The sequence below is a fragment of the Myotis davidii genome, unplaced genomic scaffold (assembly GCF_000327345.1).
Source record: "Myotis davidii unplaced genomic scaffold, ASM32734v1 scaffold329, whole genome shotgun sequence".
Lineage (NCBI taxonomy): Eukaryota > Metazoa > Chordata > Mammalia > Chiroptera > Vespertilionidae > Myotis > Myotis davidii.
In genome coordinates this window covers 37,234-56,932 of record NW_006300374.1, presented here as the reverse complement: position 1 = coordinate 56,932, position 19,699 = coordinate 37,234, and the positions used below count along the sequence as shown (strand labels likewise).

At 44.3% G+C, this 19,699-nt stretch overlaps 2 protein-coding genes and 1 gene segment (V, D, J or C); 2 read left to right on the top strand and 1 right to left on the bottom strand.

The window, feature by feature from the left end:
* Window positions 1-1,246, top strand: part of MGAM2 (maltase-glucoamylase 2 (putative)) — a 74,229-nt gene extending 72,983 nt beyond the window's left edge. The window contains 1 exon segment of the mRNA XM_015572659.1: window positions 71-1,246. Within this exon segment, the coding sequence (XP_015428145.1) occupies window positions 71-975 (905 nt within the window). The 3' untranslated portion in view covers window positions 976-1,246.
* A 6,102-nt stretch (window positions 1,247-7,348) lies between these two features.
* LOC102758444 (putative DBH-like monooxygenase protein 2) lies at window positions 7,349-14,543 on the bottom strand. The gene is made up of 13 exons (XM_006777126.1): window positions 14,256-14,543; window positions 13,251-13,397; window positions 12,573-12,734; window positions 12,253-12,336; window positions 11,306-11,473; window positions 11,030-11,132; window positions 10,687-10,853; window positions 10,291-10,382; window positions 9,905-10,001; window positions 9,709-9,768; window positions 8,707-8,837; window positions 7,881-7,995; window positions 7,349-7,591 (listed from the first exon to the last, which is right to left on the bottom strand). The coding sequence occupies exons 1-13, from the start codon at window positions 14,541-14,543 to the stop codon at window positions 7,349-7,351; spliced, it is 1,857 nt and encodes a 618-aa protein (XP_006777189.1).
* Window positions 14,544-18,631: 4,088 nt separating this feature from the next.
* LOC107185179 lies at window positions 18,632-19,339 on the top strand. The segment is given in 2 exon segments: window positions 18,632-18,775; window positions 19,023-19,339. Coding segments are annotated over 2 exon segments (372 nt in total).
* Window positions 19,340-19,699: the final 360 nt, after the last annotated feature.

The window sequence follows — 19,699 nt, the reverse complement described above, 5'->3', positions numbered from 1 at the left end:
TTCCCTACAAATACTACTAATACTACCACTGGTACTGCTGGTCTTATTACCACTGCTCTTTCCCCAACAGATAGCAATGCTACTAGCACTAATAATACGCTTCCGATTACAATGATTCCTTCTCTTACAAATACTGAGACTGATACTACTAGCATGGATTCAGTTACTACAAATGTTTTAAATACTACCACTGCTAGAAACACAAAAACAACTACAGCTATCACAACACTTACTTTAATAACAAATGCTACTTCTGAACAACCTACTACTGTGATCATGTCAACTCTACCTCCTACAGGCACCCTTGGTATCACCACCACAGATAATGTACTGACCAGAATCAGTACCACTACTTATCCTCCAGATACCCCTACCCATGCTTTAAGTACCACATCCAGGAGCACTCAAAGCACCACCAATACCAATATTACCAATATGACAACTGGTGTTACTGACATTATAAATACTTCCACTGCTACTTCCTCACATATGAACATTACAGATATTAAATCTACTACTAAAGTTGCTGGAAATGCCGTCACAGCGTATACTACCACCATCACTACATCTGTTTTCAGCACAAAAACTATAAATTCAAACACTACTTCTGACACCATCTTTACAAATACTTACATTCCAAGTACCACAGCTATTCCCACCACCAATACTTCGAAGATTACAGAGCATTCAGAAAATATTGCTGATGCAGATAACTCCAGGCGTGTTTTTATTCCAAATACTATAGTAGCCTCAGATTCACTAACACCTTTTCTGGATACAGCAACTCACCATCATGTAACAACAAATTCTACAACCAGTTTTTTACCTCTTATTGTAACTAATGCTACCACGGCTATTACGAATGTTACCATTTATGCTTCAAATACTATTATTCCTGATAGAACACCAATGGATGCCTCTACTACTGCATTGACTTATATTGCAAACACCAAAAATACTACTGTAGTTCCCTGATTACTACTCAAAGCAGGATAACTACTACAGGCATCTCTTTAAAACAACTATTACAGATATAGAAAATCAATTAACAGGTACATGATTTTATGCTATATAAAATTTCACAAATATCTGCACTAGCTTTTACAGATATGGCTACTCCAAGCACTGTAAGCATTGAAGGTATATCTCAAGATGTATCCAGTACTTACTTTATAACTACTTCTTTTGGAACCAGAATATATGCAACTATTTTTAAAATTATAACTCACATAGCCCCATCAATTACACTACAGGTATTTTATGTATTTTTCTACAGACTTCACAGATGATTTTGATATCCTTTAAAATACCACATTAAGCTCTATAAATACTGTTGCTTTATGTATAGTCATTGGAATCACTCAACTTGTTCTTGGTTTATAGGACATAATACTCTAACTGAGAGCACTGGTGATACCAGACACTCAAATAACTGCTACAGCAGTAGTTATTAATACTACAGTACATTATTTAATTAGTAATTCTAAAAATCACACTTTATTTTCCTATGGACTTTTCCAAATACCATGGCTACCGATATCGTAATTTGCTATTACACAAACTGGAAGTATTAGTGCTTTTAAAGGAATCTTATTTGTAGCTATAAATAGAAAAAATGCTACCATTGTAGACTTTCTAAACACTCTGACTCCAGGAACTGAAATAACTAAATTAGGAATATTATAAGCTACTGTTAATATACTAAAAAATAAGAATATGATCATTGATGTTAAAAATATAACTTCCGAAACTTTGCAACCATTACTTCTGTATGGACTACTGATATTCTTACTACAGATTTGAGAAGTACTTATATTTATAGACATTAAAAGTACTCCCAGGAAAAAATTAATCTTAATTATGAGATAATCTTACACCCTTGCTGTTACCACTAATGGCTGGACTCACTTACACGGATTTAACTCTTTTATAGATCAGAAATGACCCAGGCGGATTTAAATCTGTAAAGATATGGCATAGAGGGGACCGTTTCTGTCCTGGCATCAGAGTTCATAATCTTATTTGCTTTTTATCTTATTCTCCAGCTTTTATTATTTTACCATAGACTCTCCTTCAAGGGGTTAGGACTACCAGCATGTTCTCTGTCTTTCATGTCCAAATTCACTATTTATCTTTGATCTATTACTGTGCTTTCTTCTATCACCCAGACTCCCTTGAATAGACTCATGGCTAAGAGCTATTAAAGGATTAACTCTAGTGCAGTATTTTCAAAATGTAGTTTAGGGACCCATGGAAGCCCCCAAAACTCTTCCTGAGGTGCACAAGGTCACATCTATTTCATAATATTATATTTGTTAGGTGCCTTTTTCACTTTCATTAGTATACAATGGCATTTTGTAGAGATTCTATGCTGTGTGCTGTCACCATAGATGAATACAGAGACTGATACAAGAATCTAGTTCTCTTCTGTTCAACCAGGCACTAAACATATCTACAAAATATAAAATCATGTCATTCTTTTCACTCACTTTTTTGCTTTGGAAAATATAGTTGTTTTTCATAAAACATATTATTTATGTTAACATAGAGTTGATATATTGTTATTTTGAATGAATGAAGAAAATAAATATTTTACAAAATATTGTACAAATGAATCCCTTTTAATTTATAGTGCAGTAAATATGAATAGATATAACCCACCTAAACAAAGCATGGGGTCTTCATTAAACTTGAATGTAAAGGGGTCCTAAGACCAGAGTTTGGGAATCACTTCCCTAAGGCAACAATATCCTAGTTTCACTCTCAGGTCCTGTTTACATATACTACGAACTTTCCCAGCATGTAGGAACCCCAGCACATGTGGCTTAAGATTCTTATGACACACAGATGTCTACCAACTACTGTGAACACATTTGCACAGCGTTCTGACCTACTTCCATGGCTGTGCTATTGTCTGGATGGCTTGGTGTGTTCCACATGAGGGGCACAGATCATCAGTTAGTTTCACTTCCCTTTTGGAATCTACCCACAAATGACAGTCCTCTTGAAAAACTTGATAGACCCTACACCAGAGAATGCACAGCCCAATGCTTATAGGGTATTAACAAGAAAATGTAAAACTCAAGCTAGCAAATTTCTTTTTATTTACCACCCAAGTAAAAGAAATGGAAGATGAAACCATCACCAAAACCAACCTTTTCTTCCCAAACAAGTATAACGATAGTGCTGGGTTAGCAGTTCACTCTTTTATCCTACAAAACCCAAGAACCTCCTTCCTGTCCTGCAGATCTCCAGCCTCGGCAGCCTGAGATCTGTTTCTATATGAGGCTACTTGATAGTGTAAATGAGCACCTTTTAAACCTCTCAGCTCAAGCTAGTAAAACCTGTACTTCTATATTGCGCCGCCATTAAAAGCAGCATTACTGCAACCCCCCTCCCCCCCCCCAAAAAAAAACACCATAGTTCTGTAGTTACTGAAATTCAATCCTTTGTGTATATAACTCGACAATGATTAAAGTATGGGGTTTTGAAAAGTAAGTACTCCTGAAAAAAGAAAACAACAACAAAACAGAACAAAGAAAAGCTGGACTTAACTTCAGACGTTTGAAGACACTTGAGGATTGAAACGTGAAGTCTATGCACAAGGTGTGGTCCTGGAACCAGGCGGAAAATGTGGAGAGGGAAGAGGTAGAATCAAGTATTGGCTGCTCTGATTCCTGAGCTGTGCTGGCTCCTGGGCTGCCATCAGACCCTAACACAGGCAGGTGGCTCCATGGGACCAGTTCTGAGAGTATCACCTGCTACCAGGTTGGCGCAGGGACTATTACTTCAGGTGGATACTCCTTTCCTTCCCTTTCCTTGTCTCAGTTTGCTCATCTGTAGGATGGAGTAAACATTGGAGCTGCAATATTCATGGAAATGCATTTTCAGTCTGTAAAGGTCCCTGCAAGGTTTATTATGACTATTATGTAATCCTCCAAAGTGTTCTTATGTCTATTTAAACTTTTTCCTTCTTCTTCCCCGAGGCTTTCCTGATAGCAAAGCAGATTCTCCTTAGTGCTGGTCCTTTATAACAAGACTGCTATGAGCCCTTGGTTTCCAAACAAGTTTTGTAAAAGAAAACTGCTCTTCGAAGATGACTGTAGTGTCTCAAACTGTGATTTTGGGGAAAAGGTTGTTTTTGTTTTGAGCTGGAAAAAAATGTTTCCCTGCTAAATTAAATAGTGCCAATCTTTTCTCATTATACAAAAGAATTAAGTTAATGGAAATTTATATTTTTCTCTTTTTTAAAATTGATCTTTATTGTTGAAAGTATTATAGATGTCCCCTTTCCCCCCGATTCGCCCTTTCCACCCTTCCCCGTACCCTACGGTATTGTTCCTAAGCTTTTTATACTTGCTGCTATTCATATGTTGCCTTCTAGAGAGCTCCATTGAGGACAAAATGTCTAAACAAATAACAGAGAATAAAATTTTTGAAATAGCCAATAGAGTTCATGTCGATTGTGTGTGTGTGTATGTGTCTGTGTGTGTGTGTGTGTGTGTGCGCGCGCGCGCGTTCACGCACATCATGTTATATGGCAAACATATTTTCTGCCAGAAAAATTTCCTGTGGTTTGTGTGATAAAACCAAACTTATCAGCGTTTCATAATTTTCTTCAAAAAGCACTACTATTTGATGATGATTCACTGAATGAATGTGAGCATTATTGCTTAGTGAGTTAGTGAGTCCTTGGTTTAGTCTTGCCCCTGAGTGAGACATTGAGTTTCACAGTATTCTCCCAAAGGTGACTTGTGTCCACCTGCTCTGGGGTGTGGCTAGTTGTTTCTCAGTTTCTCTGCCTGTGGTTATGCTTCTGTTCACTTACATTTTGTCTAAATAGGGTATAAATATTGAAATACACACACGTGTTACAATCACAACATGGTGAAGAGGTTGTGAGGCAAGGTGGGTTAGTACTATGTTGGGAGGAGCCAGCAGCAGGTGTTTTGTGGCTGGAGGTTTTTTGATGACACTTGATGATGGAAAATCCTCAGAGAAGTTGACCTCAACCCAGGCAGGGTTGCCTATTTGAGCACAAGATGCCTAAAGATCTTTGAGAAACTATCCAGGCTAGAAGTTGTATCATATGATAATTACCAAGAGTAAATCAAGGTATACTAATTTCAAATTAGACTGTAGGTTATAGTTTCTGGCAAATTATAATTTATGATCATAACAAGTCCTACAACCTTCATGAAGATTTATATTTCTAATTCCAGCTTTATTTAGAGAAATAATCGAAGATAAATTGGTAATATAGATGACAGACAGTGTTATGGATGCAACACAAGTTTACTTCCAAATATATGCACAGAAAAAAAGTGCAACTAAATTAAAACAGACTTTAGAACCTATGTAGCTTTAAATTTCTAAATCATAAAAATTTTCCTTTAAGCCATATCTTTCTAATCTTCATCAGCACCCACATGCTTCTCCATAAGCTTACCCATTGAATTCTTGGGCAGAATTAATTTTAAAACATTTTTTGATATGGAGATAACTTTTGACTTCTCAGATGTCTACTCATAAGCTTAAACTTCTCATCTTAAACCATCTTTCTGCTAGCCTTTCACTTTTTCAATGGTGGCTACTATTTTCCTACTAATTATCTTGATTAAAGTTCCCTATTTCTCAAACATCCCTCTCAAGACCTCTAGTTAAAAAATTTAAAACAGATTTGTTGACTTCTATTCAATGTAGATAATTAAATAAAATAGTTATTTAAATAATTTTCTGTAGAAAGCTAGTGATTTTCATTTGTTACACTTGACAGTGAAATTAATCCAAGGGTATATACTATAGCATGCAAACTGGAAGTTCTCTGCTCAGAGTAGTCAAAAACTCTTATTTGGAAAAACTTTTCTAAAAGGAAAATCTCCATTTTCGACTGATGACAACAGAGATGCCTCAAAGTGAACGTAGACAATCCTCTGGTTTCTGGAGAGCGTAGTTTTTCCCATAATCATGAACTTCGGAAAACTTGATTTAAAGTCAGCAAGTCCTTCTGCTTAGACATTATGAGGCCCCAAAGTGACCCTAAGCATTGCAAATATCCAACTGAGATGGAAGGAGCTAAATGGAAACACTGAAGGTTTTGCAGAATCTCAGAAGGGAGCATCCAGAATCCTCCAGAAAAAAAATTACAGTGAGGGTCATGGGCTTGGTATCTTCCATGCACCTCACCACTCCCAGAGGTGTTGCTCTGCCAGGAAGCAGGGCTGTGATGTTAGACCAAGGCTCAGCCCCTGAAGCAGTGGTCTCCAAGAAATGAAGAGCCAGAGTAGGGATTCCTTCCAGAGGACATTAATAATGAGTGAGGCAATTCATAGAGAAACACAGTGACATTAAAGCTCCAAGGATAGGGTGGCACAGAGCTTCTCAAGCTTAGAAGACAGAATGCCCCATTGAGCTCTCAGAGCAGCAGCCATAACAGGCCTGTCAACTGTGGTTGCAAACTGCAGGCTTTGTCCATGTGAACCTCCTTGACATGTTCTGGGCTCCAGAGCCAAGGACTACCTCTCTCCACCTTATCCTCCTGTCCTCAGAGCCCAGTTCAACTGGCCTGGCCAGTTAGGGCTCTTCACACCTGGTGATTTGAGTGTTGAGAATGTGACATTTGATGGGATAAAGATCATCCAATAGTAGAGGCATGGTGAGGAGAGCAAGACTGCATTATATGTGGCATTTGGCGCAGTCAGGTCCTCTGATGCCCCCTGGATGCCTTCTACTGAGCAATTTAAGAGACCTCCCAGCTGTCTCTACTGGACTAAAGGCTCAAAAGAAAGAGATGGCAACAGGAAGCAAGTTTAGTTCTATGTAATCTGATGTCTTAAGCTTTGTCCCTTATAAACACACCTCTTTCTTTACCACATATCACACATGTGGTCTGCTGCCTCTGCCTTATGGGGGAGGGTTGCACAAAATGTCAGAAGAAGAGAGAAGCAGGAGGCCCCTCTAGGGCCAGCATGGGAGGAGAAGGGTTCTAGGGTTCTCCATTTGCTTTCAAGCCTCCTCGTCCCCACATGGCACCCCCTTGAGTGAGCTGGAGCATCAGACTTCTCAGAGAGTGGTCCACTACCTCACATCCAAACTTGGATCCAGATTTTGTCAGAAAACCTGAGGTCTCACTGGTGCTACTAAAACTTTCAAGGATGAATTGCATAGCTGGTCATGGACGAACCTTATGGAGTATTACAGTGGTCAGGCTTGCAGTGTCCTCCCTTGGGGCCATGGGAACGGACACAGATGGGGGATATTTTGGGAGTCAAAAGAGAGGAGTTTCTGTGTTTGATGATCAGGGGACTGAGCAGAGTGGGGACTAGGTATTTGACATGAGGAGACAGTGTCAGATTCCAGCCTGCAGGGTAGCGAGGAGCCAAAAGAAGGCCCCCTGCCCAAATAAGAGGGCAGCCATAGGGAGGTGCCTCAGGGTAGCATTGCCAGAGGCCAAGAGGGCCATTGGTGCAGCCCTGAAGCCTGCAGGGGTCTCATCCTGGGGCTCCACTTTGCCTCCTGAGGACTCCAAACAGGGCCCCCGAGGCGTAGGGATGATTTCTGGAATCCAGCCTGTTGTGTTTCCCACTACTTCCTGCAGGAGAAGGGAAAAATGGGCAAAAGTGTTGTTTCCTCCCCACCTTGTTTCCTTTTCTTGGACCTTACTTAGTTATACCAGTCCTTGCAGCCTCATAGACTAACTGGGAGACTCCAATCCCACCCCAAAACCCAGAGCTGCATAAGCCCAACTTTCTTCATCATCAGCCTCTTCTTCCTTGATCTAGTGTTGCTATCATTGTCATTCACCTCCCTCATTCTTCTCTAATTCTGGCTTCTCCCAATACACCCCCATAGCCCTCCATCCTTAACCTTAAGATGCTCACATCAATGGTCTTTATTAACACGGTTTGCTGGGCCTCCTTGCAGGCTTTCTCAGCCTTCTTAATGTTCTCCAGGGTCCACTCAACATTGTTCATGGCCATCATGCCCTCCATGGAACTGCATGGACAAGGGCAGGGTGGGGACAGACAATAGTTTAGGGTCAACTTAAAGCCTTGACAAAAGGTGTATGAAATATCCTCACTTTTGTGAGTGCTAGTTTCATGTCAGCATAAACTGTAAGGAGTGTCTTATAAATCAACTAGAGGCCTGGTGCATGAATTTGTGCATAGGTGGGGTCCAGCCAGCCACCCTGATCAGAGCAATCGGGCTGGACTGGCTGGGGGAAGGGGATGCAGGAGGTTGGCCGGCCAGCCCTGCCCTCTGTTCAAACTCCTGGCCAAGGGAACAATTTGCATATTAACCTTTTATTATATAGGATGAAATAATAATAACTTTGGCAGGAGTAGAATTATCATTAGGACTCAGAGAAAAGAATTTTTAAGAGTAAAAAAGAGAAACATCTAATTCTTTAAAGAAGTGGTTCTTAATCTGAGAACTATGAAGTCTGAGGATGTTGGAGTAACTTCAGGGAACCTGTAAATGCCCTAAAATTATGTGTGAAATGGGGTGTGTCTGCAAGATGTACATTCTTGGAAAGGAGTCTCAGAGAGAACCCTTACCTCCAACTAATGAAGGGCCTCTACCTGAAAGTAAACAGTCTGACTGAATCCGGTAGTGCACGAGAAAAAGGCAGACTGAGAATTTGTACATAAGTGATCTCACTTCTAGAGGTCACATTTGAGGATTTTATGGTCCAGGATGACTCACTCTGATGCCTCCTCCCCCAGCTCATGGGCCACATAGATGATGTCAGGATACCCCATGCAGCTGGAGATGTTGTTTCGAGGATAGTAGAAGAAGAAGACGAGGCACATCTCATTAATGGTGCTAGGACCCCCCTGAAAAAGAAGAGGGAGACAGATGGAGAGACAAAAATACAAAGGCATGCAGAGAGAACAAGGCAGGCAGAAATGGTTTAGGTAGCCATTCTACCAATGAAGCTGTTTTCCTTTCTGCTTAACCTCCACCTAACTCACTGATCCTTACCACTCCTCACCACACCTCTGCCTTCCACCTTCTCTATTTCCAGTTGGTGGACAGTTATTCATGTCATTTCCAAAGAAATTTCTCACATATCTTCCCATTCCTCTATATTTCCATGGCCACTTTCTTGGTTTGAGAAGATAAGACAAAATATTATTTTTTTAAAGCCACTCCCTCAGGAGCTTCTCCAGAATTTCCCATTGGTACACATCTAATTCAGGAGCCACTCAAATATGTCACATGTTCTCATCACTGCAGGGAGACCTTATGGTTTTCCCTATGAATTTCCCTAGTACAGTATCTCCATTCTACTCTAATGATGCACATCACTTTCTACCTTGCATTAGAATCATTTTAAGAGCAGCATTTTCTTCCTCAGTAGCAAGCAACTCCTTTTGAATCTGACAAGCATGGAACCATTTCTTACACACAATATGGATGGGATTCCTCGTGACCATAATAACAATAGCTGACTCTAATTGAGCATCTGTTACAAGTCAGACAGTGACCTAGATGCTTTACATGTATTAATCAACTCTCATAACACTTATGCAATGGATAATATTGTTGACTCTTTTATACATTAGAAAACTGAGACACAAAGAACTTGAATGACTTGTCTACAGTTAGAAAGCTACTAATGATTGTGTTGACATTCAAAGCCAGGCATTGAGCTTCATGTCCATGCGTTTGTCATGGTGACTATGCGGGGAGAGAGCTACTTACAAAAGTCAAGGAGTCTCGGTCCAGTGTCTGGTAGTGACACTCTATTAGCAATTCGTCTCCCTATTTAGAGTGAAACACAGAGGCCAAAAGTAAGACATAGAGAGACTGGACCCATCTTAGAACTACCCTGGCTAACACTAATGAGCCCTGAGCCTGCCTGTCCCTAACACCAGCCATGCCTCCCCCAGGGTCCCACCGGCTTGATCTCCACTCGATGAGGTAAATCTCGAGTCTCCTGCAGATTGAAGTCATAGGTGTCATCTTTACAGATTGTTCGGAGTTGTGTTCCATTTCTGGAGGGAGAGAAAGAGAGGAGACAGGAATAAGGTGAGGAAGATGAAGTGGCGAGGGTGTCTATCAATAAAGAAGCTGTGTGGGGTGTCACTCTGTGGGTCTAGAACTCTAGATTGTTCATAAAACAAGAAAGTTCCTCTTTCCACAGTCTTCCTCAAGGCGTCTCTGCTCTGTGGATAATTCTGGTTCCTCCTTACTCCTAAACTTATACTGAAGAATAAATAACTTTGTAATATTTATTCCCACATGCACAAGGGAAAGGTTCAAATCCATGCATTCTTCCCTTACCTGTACTGCACAGCCTGCAGAGCCCGCCCAGCCAGATGGGTATGGAGCAGGTAGCCATATACCTGTATGTCAGGCACCGGGGCCCCATTCATCTGTGACAGGGAGGAGAGGCAGCTGGTTAGTTAAGAACTCTCATCTTGCCCTGCCCCTTGATTTTCCACCCTTACTATTTGACACCTTCTCTCAAAACTGACATTAACCCCTTTAGTTTTTACCTGGACCAAATCCCTGCCCTACTCCCCCTGTCCCCAAAGCCCTGACTCCTTCCATCCCTTGCGTAATCCCAGTTAGTGATTTTCCTGAGCACCAGGCTGTAGTCATTGTCCAAGTGTCGGGTGCAGGCTGTATGTGCTGTGGATCAGACCAGATCTGTTATGGGGAACCTCCCAGTCTCACCTCTTCAAACTTCTCTGTCTTACACAGTCCGTAGGACATGAAGGACTCAGCCCCCGGGGGGATGAAGTGGATGGGGAACGTGAGGAAGCCCAGCTGCAGGACTCCCATGTCGTATTTGCGCAGGTGTGCCGTGTAGTACATTCGAATCCCTGAGGTGTCATGCACGCCTGGTGCAGAAAGGCAAACCACAGAAGGCAGGAGAGAAGTTCACAGTGTGGGGAGAAAGAGGCCCAGGAAAGCTGTTAGCAAAAGGAGTCAGCACACATCCCAAGACACCTTTCCAATTCCTAGAGGCATCAGACAGCCTGCCCAGCTTTTCTTCCATAAATGCTCAGATGCTCACCAGGAAGGTTGTGAAAATTGCTGTAATGAATCTCCAGTCTGATCCACTGGGGGTCCAAGGGGGTCCCAATAGAGACGCCCACATCATCTGGAAACTGGTAACTCTGTTGAATGAAGGGAATTGGCAGCAAGAAAGACAGGAGCTGGGTGCAGGCTGGGAGCTAGGTGCAGGGACCCATCCCAGACCACCCTGTCTCCCAGCCTTCATCAACCCAGCAATCCCAGTTCCCAAGAGCATGCACCCCTTAGCCACCTATTTCCTCATCACAAGACTCACTGTGCCCCCGACAGCCCAGCCCACGATGACCTGGGAGCAGAGGGAGAAGGCAGGGTCAGCCCCATAGCAGTCGCTGATGCCCATGGGCAGAGCACTGGCATTGCCACAGGCATACACAAGGATGTGATGCACCATCGTCTCGTTGTGGTAGACCAGCTTGGGCTCAAACTGGTAGGAGGGGAGGAGTGCAAAACATAGTCATGATCCTCTATGTCAAGTTCTATTCCCCACATTCCCGTTCCCCAAATAAAACTGCACCCATTCCCTGCTTCTTTTCTTCTTTCTCTTCTATTTCTTCTGTTTTTTCCTTCCCTAACCTGTAATTTCCCCCTCAACTCTGACTCCTCTCTTGCCTTCACCCTTTTAAAGTCTCTCCCTGAGAGCACAGCATGCTAACACCCATGATTTCAGCCTTTCCCTTACTAACTTCATTAGTCTGAGATATCTGAACATGAAACCACCTCTTGTTGGATTCTCTCTCTAAAGAAAATACGGTTTCCACACTTTTGCCACTTACTATAAGATCATACTTTTATTTATTTAATCAAAATTGGAACTATCCAAATGTGGAATCAGGTGACCAAGTTTGTATTCCCTCTAGCCCTTCACCATGCCCCTCCCAGCCAACACCTCCTCCTGGGCTAAGAGCACAATTCTGGGGCCAGGGTGGGGGCTTACATTATGTTCTTTGCAAAGTTATGAATTCATGAATTTCATCAAAATCTCAGATGCATTGTGGGGCTGGAGTGAAACAGTGCCGGGAGCTATAGTTCTGGGCTCAGGAAATCATGAAACTACCATGTCTACCAAACCTAGCCTGGCCCCATGTTAGCCCCACTGCTTTCCTTCTGCTTCCTCCTAGCAATCATCTGATTGACACCACCCCCTACCAATCCACTGAGCTGCTCAACCGCCTTGACAGTGTCCTATTGTCTGGTTCACCATACCTTGTAGATGTGATGCTTCTTACTGACGATGGGGAGAGGGAGGAAGGTGCAGGCATATGTGGTGTCATCCTCTGGGATAAGGAACTGGAGAGAGACACACAGAGGCTAGGCTGGGGTGGGAGTGAGGCTCACAGAGAGTCTAGGAGAGGGACAGACCAGGGAAGACTGTCCACTTTAGGTCAATATGGTCATCCTTCAGGAACTGAGAGAAGTCAGAGAAACTTCAATTCTAGGAACATACTGAGTATTGAGTACAAGAGGAGGGTGTGGATTGACTGGGAAGGGGGCTGGAGGAGGCTGGGTTGATGGAAAAATCTTACATCAGTGATCTCCAAGTCATGGATGATTGTGTCCTCAGGTACATCAAGATCATCTGGGTGGACTATTTGTAGCAGGAAGATGGACTTGACAAAAGTGCGCTCCGGGTCCAGCTTCAGCGTGTCATCCAGGCCATAGGCAGCCAGCACCCTTACCGTGTCACTCTGGGGGAATCATGGGCATTGAGATGCTACACCCATGAGCAGCACTTTGCACACACCCAAGAACCAACACAAACCACTTGCTCATGTCTACACAGTGGGATGGAAAGAGCTTCAGGTTCAGAGGTGAGAGTTAGTCAGGTCCTAGTTCTGCCTCTGAGGCCAACTTGTTGGAAACGTTGAGCAAGGCACATCCCCTCTCTTATTCCCTCTCTATGCCTGTGTCCACATATGGTAAATGACACCCTAACGTTCAGTAATATCGGACAGGGTACTTCACAAGAGGAAGGCTGGGGAGGGCGGGGAGGGAGGGGGGGAGTGGGGGCTGAATCAGTGGGAAGTCATTCCATAGAAGGCTGGTAGATTTTAAGAGAAGGAATAATTGAAATGGAGATAGAAGTCCTAGGAACTGTGACTAGCTCCCTGAAATGCATGGACATTCCAGCATAGGGGTGACTACACCTCCCCAGAAGAAAAAGCAGTCTGTGCTCAAATACTTTTCTCCCCTCCTTAACTTACCGTAATGTCTTTGTCATGAGGGTCACAGGAGCGGAAGGGCCTGGAGAAAAGCATGGTGGTATAGACACCATCTTCTGTTAGACCGAGCAGCTTAGCATCCTGACTTCCGTCCATCTCCAGGGTGTCTTCATCCACCAGGTGCTGATCCTGGGGTCCAGTGAAGGTCAAGGGTAAGGACCAGGAGTGCCAAGAACAGCCAGTATCCCTTTAGCTCCCCTAAGATACTAGTTTAACAGAACCAAGGGCTTCTTTATTATGTACTTTGCTCCTAGGACAGACATGGCATCAAGGGTGGAACCTTGGGGCAGAGGGTTGGACATCTGATGGGAGTTTCACCACCTTGCTTGACTTCAGTTTCAAATCTTACGTCCATTGATCCTAATATTCCTGTATCTCTAACCCTTGAAATCTCACTTACTCTCTGAACTCTCTATGTTATTCATCCTGTCCTGTGGCTCTTAACATTGACACTTCCCTATATCAGTGCAGGAGATGGGTGAGCCGCTTCTTTGTCTGTAAAATGGAATAATAATCATCCACCTCATAGTGATGCTGTGAGGTTTAACATGCAAAGAATTTGGAGCAATGCCTGGTTACTCAAAAGTACATAACAATTTTAAGCTAAAAATGCTTCTGTGGCTGTTGTAATTAGACTATTTCATGCTGTGGTGTACCTGACGGAGCTGGAAGGAAATTGAGGAGGAAGACTGTCTCAAACAGCTGTGACTCTCCTCTGTGACCTGCATTAAGTGGGCTATTAGCAGGCATGTGGGACAGGACTCTCTCAGTCCAGTGGTCCATTCCTTAGCACCTAGGGACATGGAGTCCGAAGACTTAGACTGAATCTCTCCAATGGCCATTTCTGCAGGGAGAGGTCAGCAGCCAGCTGGTGATCTGGGCATGTGCCTGCATATTTGGAAATTGTGGATCCTTTCTGCACTCAAAGCCATCACGAACCCCAGCAAGAGACCCACATCCTTGGAAGAAAGTCACCCTCCAACTTACCGAGAAATAGACATTGCCATCAGGCAAGACTCCTCCAACAACCAGATCGGCTCCCACGAAGGTGTAGCCATTTGTGACTCCCAAGCCCACCCAGCCAGCTGTTCGGACCTGAAGCTCAAAAGTGATCATCTCAGCCTCAAGGTCAAAGTCCCAGCGCAGGAAAATGACATTGGAAGGATCTAGGAACCTGGAATAACGCAATCGAGAGGTGGGACCAAGGTGGTTGCCTCGGGAGGGGGCTGCCAGAACCATAAGTAGAAGGAGCCTGAAGAGAAGGTCACAGGCCATGGCTCTTGGGATCTGGAGCATTTCTGCTGCAGGTGAACACTCAATAAGTATGGACTTATATGTGCTTCCCCTGCTCTAGGCACCATGCCATAGGGGAGGGACAGACTGGGGTTCTGATCTGATCATCCCCTGGGCTCAGAGTGGTGCCACTTACATAACCCTGGAGGGAGGAGATGTCCAGAGAGGGTGCAGAGCAGGTTGCTCTTGCCCTGGACTGGGGACTTATTGTGAAATTCTCAGGAGTAAATCTTTTAGCCTCTTCCACCCAACCCCATGCCAGTGTCCTGCCAATGGGACCTTACAGGATCAAGGGAGGGTTAGTTCCTCTCCTCTTTTCTTTTCTCCTCTCCTCTCCTCCATCCCCTTTTCTCTCCCCATCCCTGGATCTTTGGATGTCCTTACTGAGCACTCTGTCCTCTGGCAAATGTCCCCCCACCCCAGTTTTCATGGGCATTTTCTATATATAGAAATGGGCATGAGCAGAGGTGTGGTGGGAATGCCTTTGAACCTGCCTCCCAGTCCAGCAGGAAGGAGAGAAGTTGTTGGGAGGGGGTTAGGGGAAGGCTATGATTTCCATCTCCTGTGGGAGTCTTTTGCTGCTAATCCCTGGAAGGACATGTGGAGGTGAAGGAGCCATAATCAGCTTTCAGGTGGGCGAGTCTGGGCAGCTTTGAGTTTTTGCACATTCCTGGGGAGGGGCAAGGAGGAGGAGGGGGAGGTGAGGGGAAGAAGAGGGAGAGAAAGGGGATAAGCGTGAACTTGCCTCTGAGAGGCTTTGTGCTTTATCTTTCCTCCCAGGAAACCTACAGGGACTTCCACTGGATGCTTGGTCCAGCATCCCCACTGGTATTGTGCAAATAATAAACGGCCAGAAAAAAATATTAGACTATTAGAACACAAGAGTAAAAAGTGATATTAGATCCACTAAATTTCCCAAAATTCCAATCCACTAAATTTTTAGATGAGGAAACAGAAACACCAAGGGTAACATGAATAATGTATGTGCCTGGTCACTGTCCAGGCAGAGCTACCAGGACACGGGGCCCTGCCTCCAGGCCAGTGCTCTCTTCAGCTGTCCCTTCAGTCACAGACACCCACAGGGCACCACCCCCCACCATACATTTCCACCATGGCTCGTCCTGGATGGAATTGGTGTCACCACTGACTGCTTCTTTGGGAGGGGACCAAATTCTCACCCTAACTCCAAAGTTCTTTCTTCCCAGGGTTGGACACAGGTGATCTGGAGCAGGAAACCACCTCATTGACCTCTTCACCTCCAGTGTCCTTCCCCCATTAGGCTCTTCCCCACAGGAATGCAGTTCAAACGAAGGTGGACAGGAGCTGGAACACCTGTTTATGCCTTCATTCAGAGCATGCATATTCTTCTTCTCCTCCCTCCTAGGAGGGCAACCATAATGCCCAACTGGGAGCATGGGAGAAGGTAGGCAGCTAGGCAGCCATCTGGAAGAAAGAGGCTTACCTTGGCCTACGTTGGGAGCCAGGCCAAAATCAGAGGAGGAGCTTGGGGAGGCAATAACCTTGAGGAGCAGGAATTCAGGGAGGAGATAACAGGAGTATCTGAGACACCACTGATCCCAATCACATTTGGGGATTAAGGCAATGGGAGGGGATGGCAGGGAGACAGGACAGCCAGCTCAGTAAACTGAGATGTGCCCAGGATCCCTTATCCTACAATCTGTCCAGCCCGGCCTCAGCACTGGCCTCAGGAGGAAGTAGAGTCATGGGAAAGAGCTGGAGTCAGCCATTGCAAGGCAGGAAATCTGTGTCTGGGCACCTTCTGGCTTTCCATGGGGCCTTTCTTTTCCTTTCCTCCTTTGTTCCCTAGTTACACTTTCCTCCCAGCCCCCTTTCCTTTTACCATCTAATCCCCAGAGAGACTTTCTCCACAGAGAGCTCAGAATTAAATGTACGTGTCTTGCTGGGGTGAGGACATCTCTCTTGGCCTGTGCATTTTACTGGTATTCAGGATATGTGATTTGGGCGCTGCTTCCTGGAGCTTCAACCCTTCCCATCTCTAGGGTAACGAGGTGGGAACCGGTAATGGAACAAAAAGCAAAAGTGAATCAGCACATGAGTATTTAGAAAGTACTAAATTGACTTTAAAAAGTGCAATTGACATTTTGTGCACAATTAGATTTGAAATAGGGTGATGCAAAAACAACAACAACAACAATGAAGTTACTTTATACACAAAATTGTACTAGTATAATGAAAATCTATTTTTTTAAATCAAGAGAAACACAATTTCAAAGTTAGCAAGACAAGTGAATTATAAATTGTATTATGCTGCCACCGAATGGATCCTTTGTTAAAATCATGGGAACCCTAGTGCATGTATTACAACTTCTGAAGATTAAAAAAAAAATTAGTGAATATGGGAGGTGCAAACCCTCAGGTGCCAGCCGCTGCTGGGCCCTGACGAGGGGGACTTCCAGGGACATGGGTCTGCAGAGTTGCCCTGCTCTAGTTCCCACCATCATTTATTGAGTGTCTGTGATGGGCAGACACCCACTTAGAACACTGACTAGAATATTGTGCAGTTTCAAGTCTTGAAATAGTAAGGTTCGACTGCTAAACCCCTCTGCTTCTCCATACTGTTGTCTGTAAAATGCTGAGGTTGGAGAGATGGTAGATATGGGGCCTTATTTTAAATCTAATTTGCCAGATCATTGGTTTCTAAACTTTCTAAAAAATGAGGCCTCGTAATGCTAAAAAGTTAGGAGAACTTGTGATTTTAATCTGTTGATTAAGTGATAGATGATTAGAGAAAGATAAAAACTACTATTAATTCTATTTTATTTGATTTTGAAATTTGCCATTGCATAAAAGTCCACTTTATAAAGTGTTTACTCTGTGCCAAGCTTTACTCTGAATTTTCCATATACTAATCCATTTATCTCTATGAAATAACTTTTGTTATTGTTTCCATTTTACAGATGGAGAAACTGAGGCCCAAAATTACACTGTTAGGTAATGGCAGCACTATGAATCATTGGGAAAATATAATTAAAGACAAAAATCTCCCAATTCAGAAAATCTCATCATAAAGACAGAAGAGAAAGAAAACACATTTATTATTGAATAAGCATTAAATCAGAAGGTGACACATCCCAGGCCTTTCTTTCAGAGATTGCCAAGAAAAGAAATCTTAGCCTTTTATATAGGCCAACAGACACCCTTACATACATGTTGTCAAGACAAGCAATGACTGGCCCTCAAATGAGAGGACTTGACAGGACCCTTTGCTAATCTGTAGTTCATCCTAGAGTCCCTCGGTAACCAGGATATCCCTCTGTGTTTGCTAATTGTCTTTATCCAAAGAAAAAATAAACTCGGCATATCTTTGCGACAGTTATTTGCAGCTTCGAGTGAGACGTCTGCTCTAAATTGAGTTTAGGCTCATTCTCTTTGATGGCTATATTTCAAAGAGATGCTTGCAGGTCTTTGAGAAAAGCATCTCTGGCTCTTGACCCTGGCAAGAATTGCTTAGCTTTGAAAAAGATTTACATATATTTCAAAGGGACTGAGAAAGAACTTACAAGTTTTCTAAAGTAAATGCTTTCAGAAAATGGAGGAGAGGGAAGTCTCTTTCGTTACTTTTAATCGGGAGAATTAAGCTCTGATGTTGAGTTTGTATTCCCCCTTACAGAGGGAAACACAGATAACTGGAGATAAGGTTCTTGTCTAAGGCCCAGTGTGGCCTTGCAGCAGCCTCTGCCCATATATGGGGGAGTTGAGAAGTCCTTGTTTAATCTCCAAGGTCCTTTGGTTGCACTGAAGTATTTTAATTCCTTGCAAAGATTTGAGGCACAGTTCAGAAGCACCATTTTAGGACACTCAGGGACATAGGAGGGAGTTCAGGGCCAGTGAGTAAAGACCCCCAGTGACCGTAGGGACGTGTGCATGCATGTGTGGGAGTGGGGGTTGGCACCAGATGTAGGAAACGCTCTCCAGTTTGAGGTTTGAACTTCAGTGAGAAGATGAGAAAGACGTTGTGTTTCCTGGAAAAGCCACTCCCTTTTGGGTTTTAGGTCCAGAGAGTGTCAGCCACTCTTTGCCCCCTTACAGGCCAGGGTCCTGTGCACCTGCCTGGCTGGCCCTGTCCCACCGCCCCCTGACCTACTGCCCTGTCAGAGAGGACCCTGGGGGCCAGGGAATGACATCACTTTCCCTTCTGTGGGGCTGGGTGCTCATGGCTGCCCTGAGAACAGGTCAGATACCAGGAGGAGAGAGCCACTCAGTGGGTTGAAAAGAGAGCTGGGTCACTGGGGCACCAGGAGGCACAGAAAGTTTTGCAGCTGGATCCCAGCCTTGCCCAGACACCCCCAGGCATAGCCTCTTGCCCTGAGAAAGTATCCTTTCTGTCCCCAGGGACCTCCTCTTCAGGATTTGCCTGTCCTAGTTATTTCTGGGGTGACCTTAACCCCCAGGACCTCCAGCCTGTCCTGTGTATTTCAGGTGCCAATGCGAGCTTGGTGGAGCAAAGACCCAGGTGGGCCCTGGTACGTCGGGGACAGGCTGAAACCCTGAGCTGCTTCCTGAGGGATGCCCAGTACCCCTGGATGAGCTGGTACCAACAGGATCTCCAGGGGCAACTCCAGGTGCTGGCCAGTCTGCGGTTTTCTGGGGACAAGGATGATGTATCCCTTCCTGGAGCGGATTACCAGGTCATCCGGGTCGATGACAAGGAGCTGAGGCTGCAGGTGGCCAATGTGACCCAGGGCAGAACCCTGTATTGCACCTGCAGCAAAGACACAGTGAGAAACCTTCCTTAGACAGATGAATAAAAACCACCCTCAGTTCCCACCCAGGGACCCAAGCTCTTCCTCCTCTGCCCGACAGCACCTCAAGCCTGCTTGTCCCCGCCCCAGATCCTCCTTTCCGGCCTCTTTACAGCTGGTGAACGCTGCCTGCCTGCATAGCACAGCGATGGACCACAGGTCTGGACCACCTGCAGACCGTGGCTTTGCCACCTGTGAGCTGTGGGGAAGACTGCATCTCCCTGAAAGGCAGTTTCTGTGTCTGTAAGTACAGAGAGCCACTCTACTCAGCTCAGAGGGCCTCTGCGAGGACGAATCGTAAGACACAGGTAGACAGGAAGCTCTAATTAGCATTAGCTCCAGCCCACAGAAAAA

Coding starts and splice junctions, on each gene's coding strand:
- LOC102758444 (XM_006777126.1), bottom strand. CDS start 14,543: ATGGCCTGTGACCTTCTCTTCAGGCTCCTTCTACTTATGGTTCTGGCA. Junction 12,337..12,572: donor ATGACTTGGAGATCACTGAT/GTAAGATTTTTC, acceptor GTCTCTCTCCAG/TTCCTTATCCCAGAGGATGA. Junction 9,769..9,904: donor ATCGAGTGGAGATCAAGCCG/GTGGGACCCTGG, acceptor CACTCTAAATAG/GGAGACGAATTGCTAATAGA.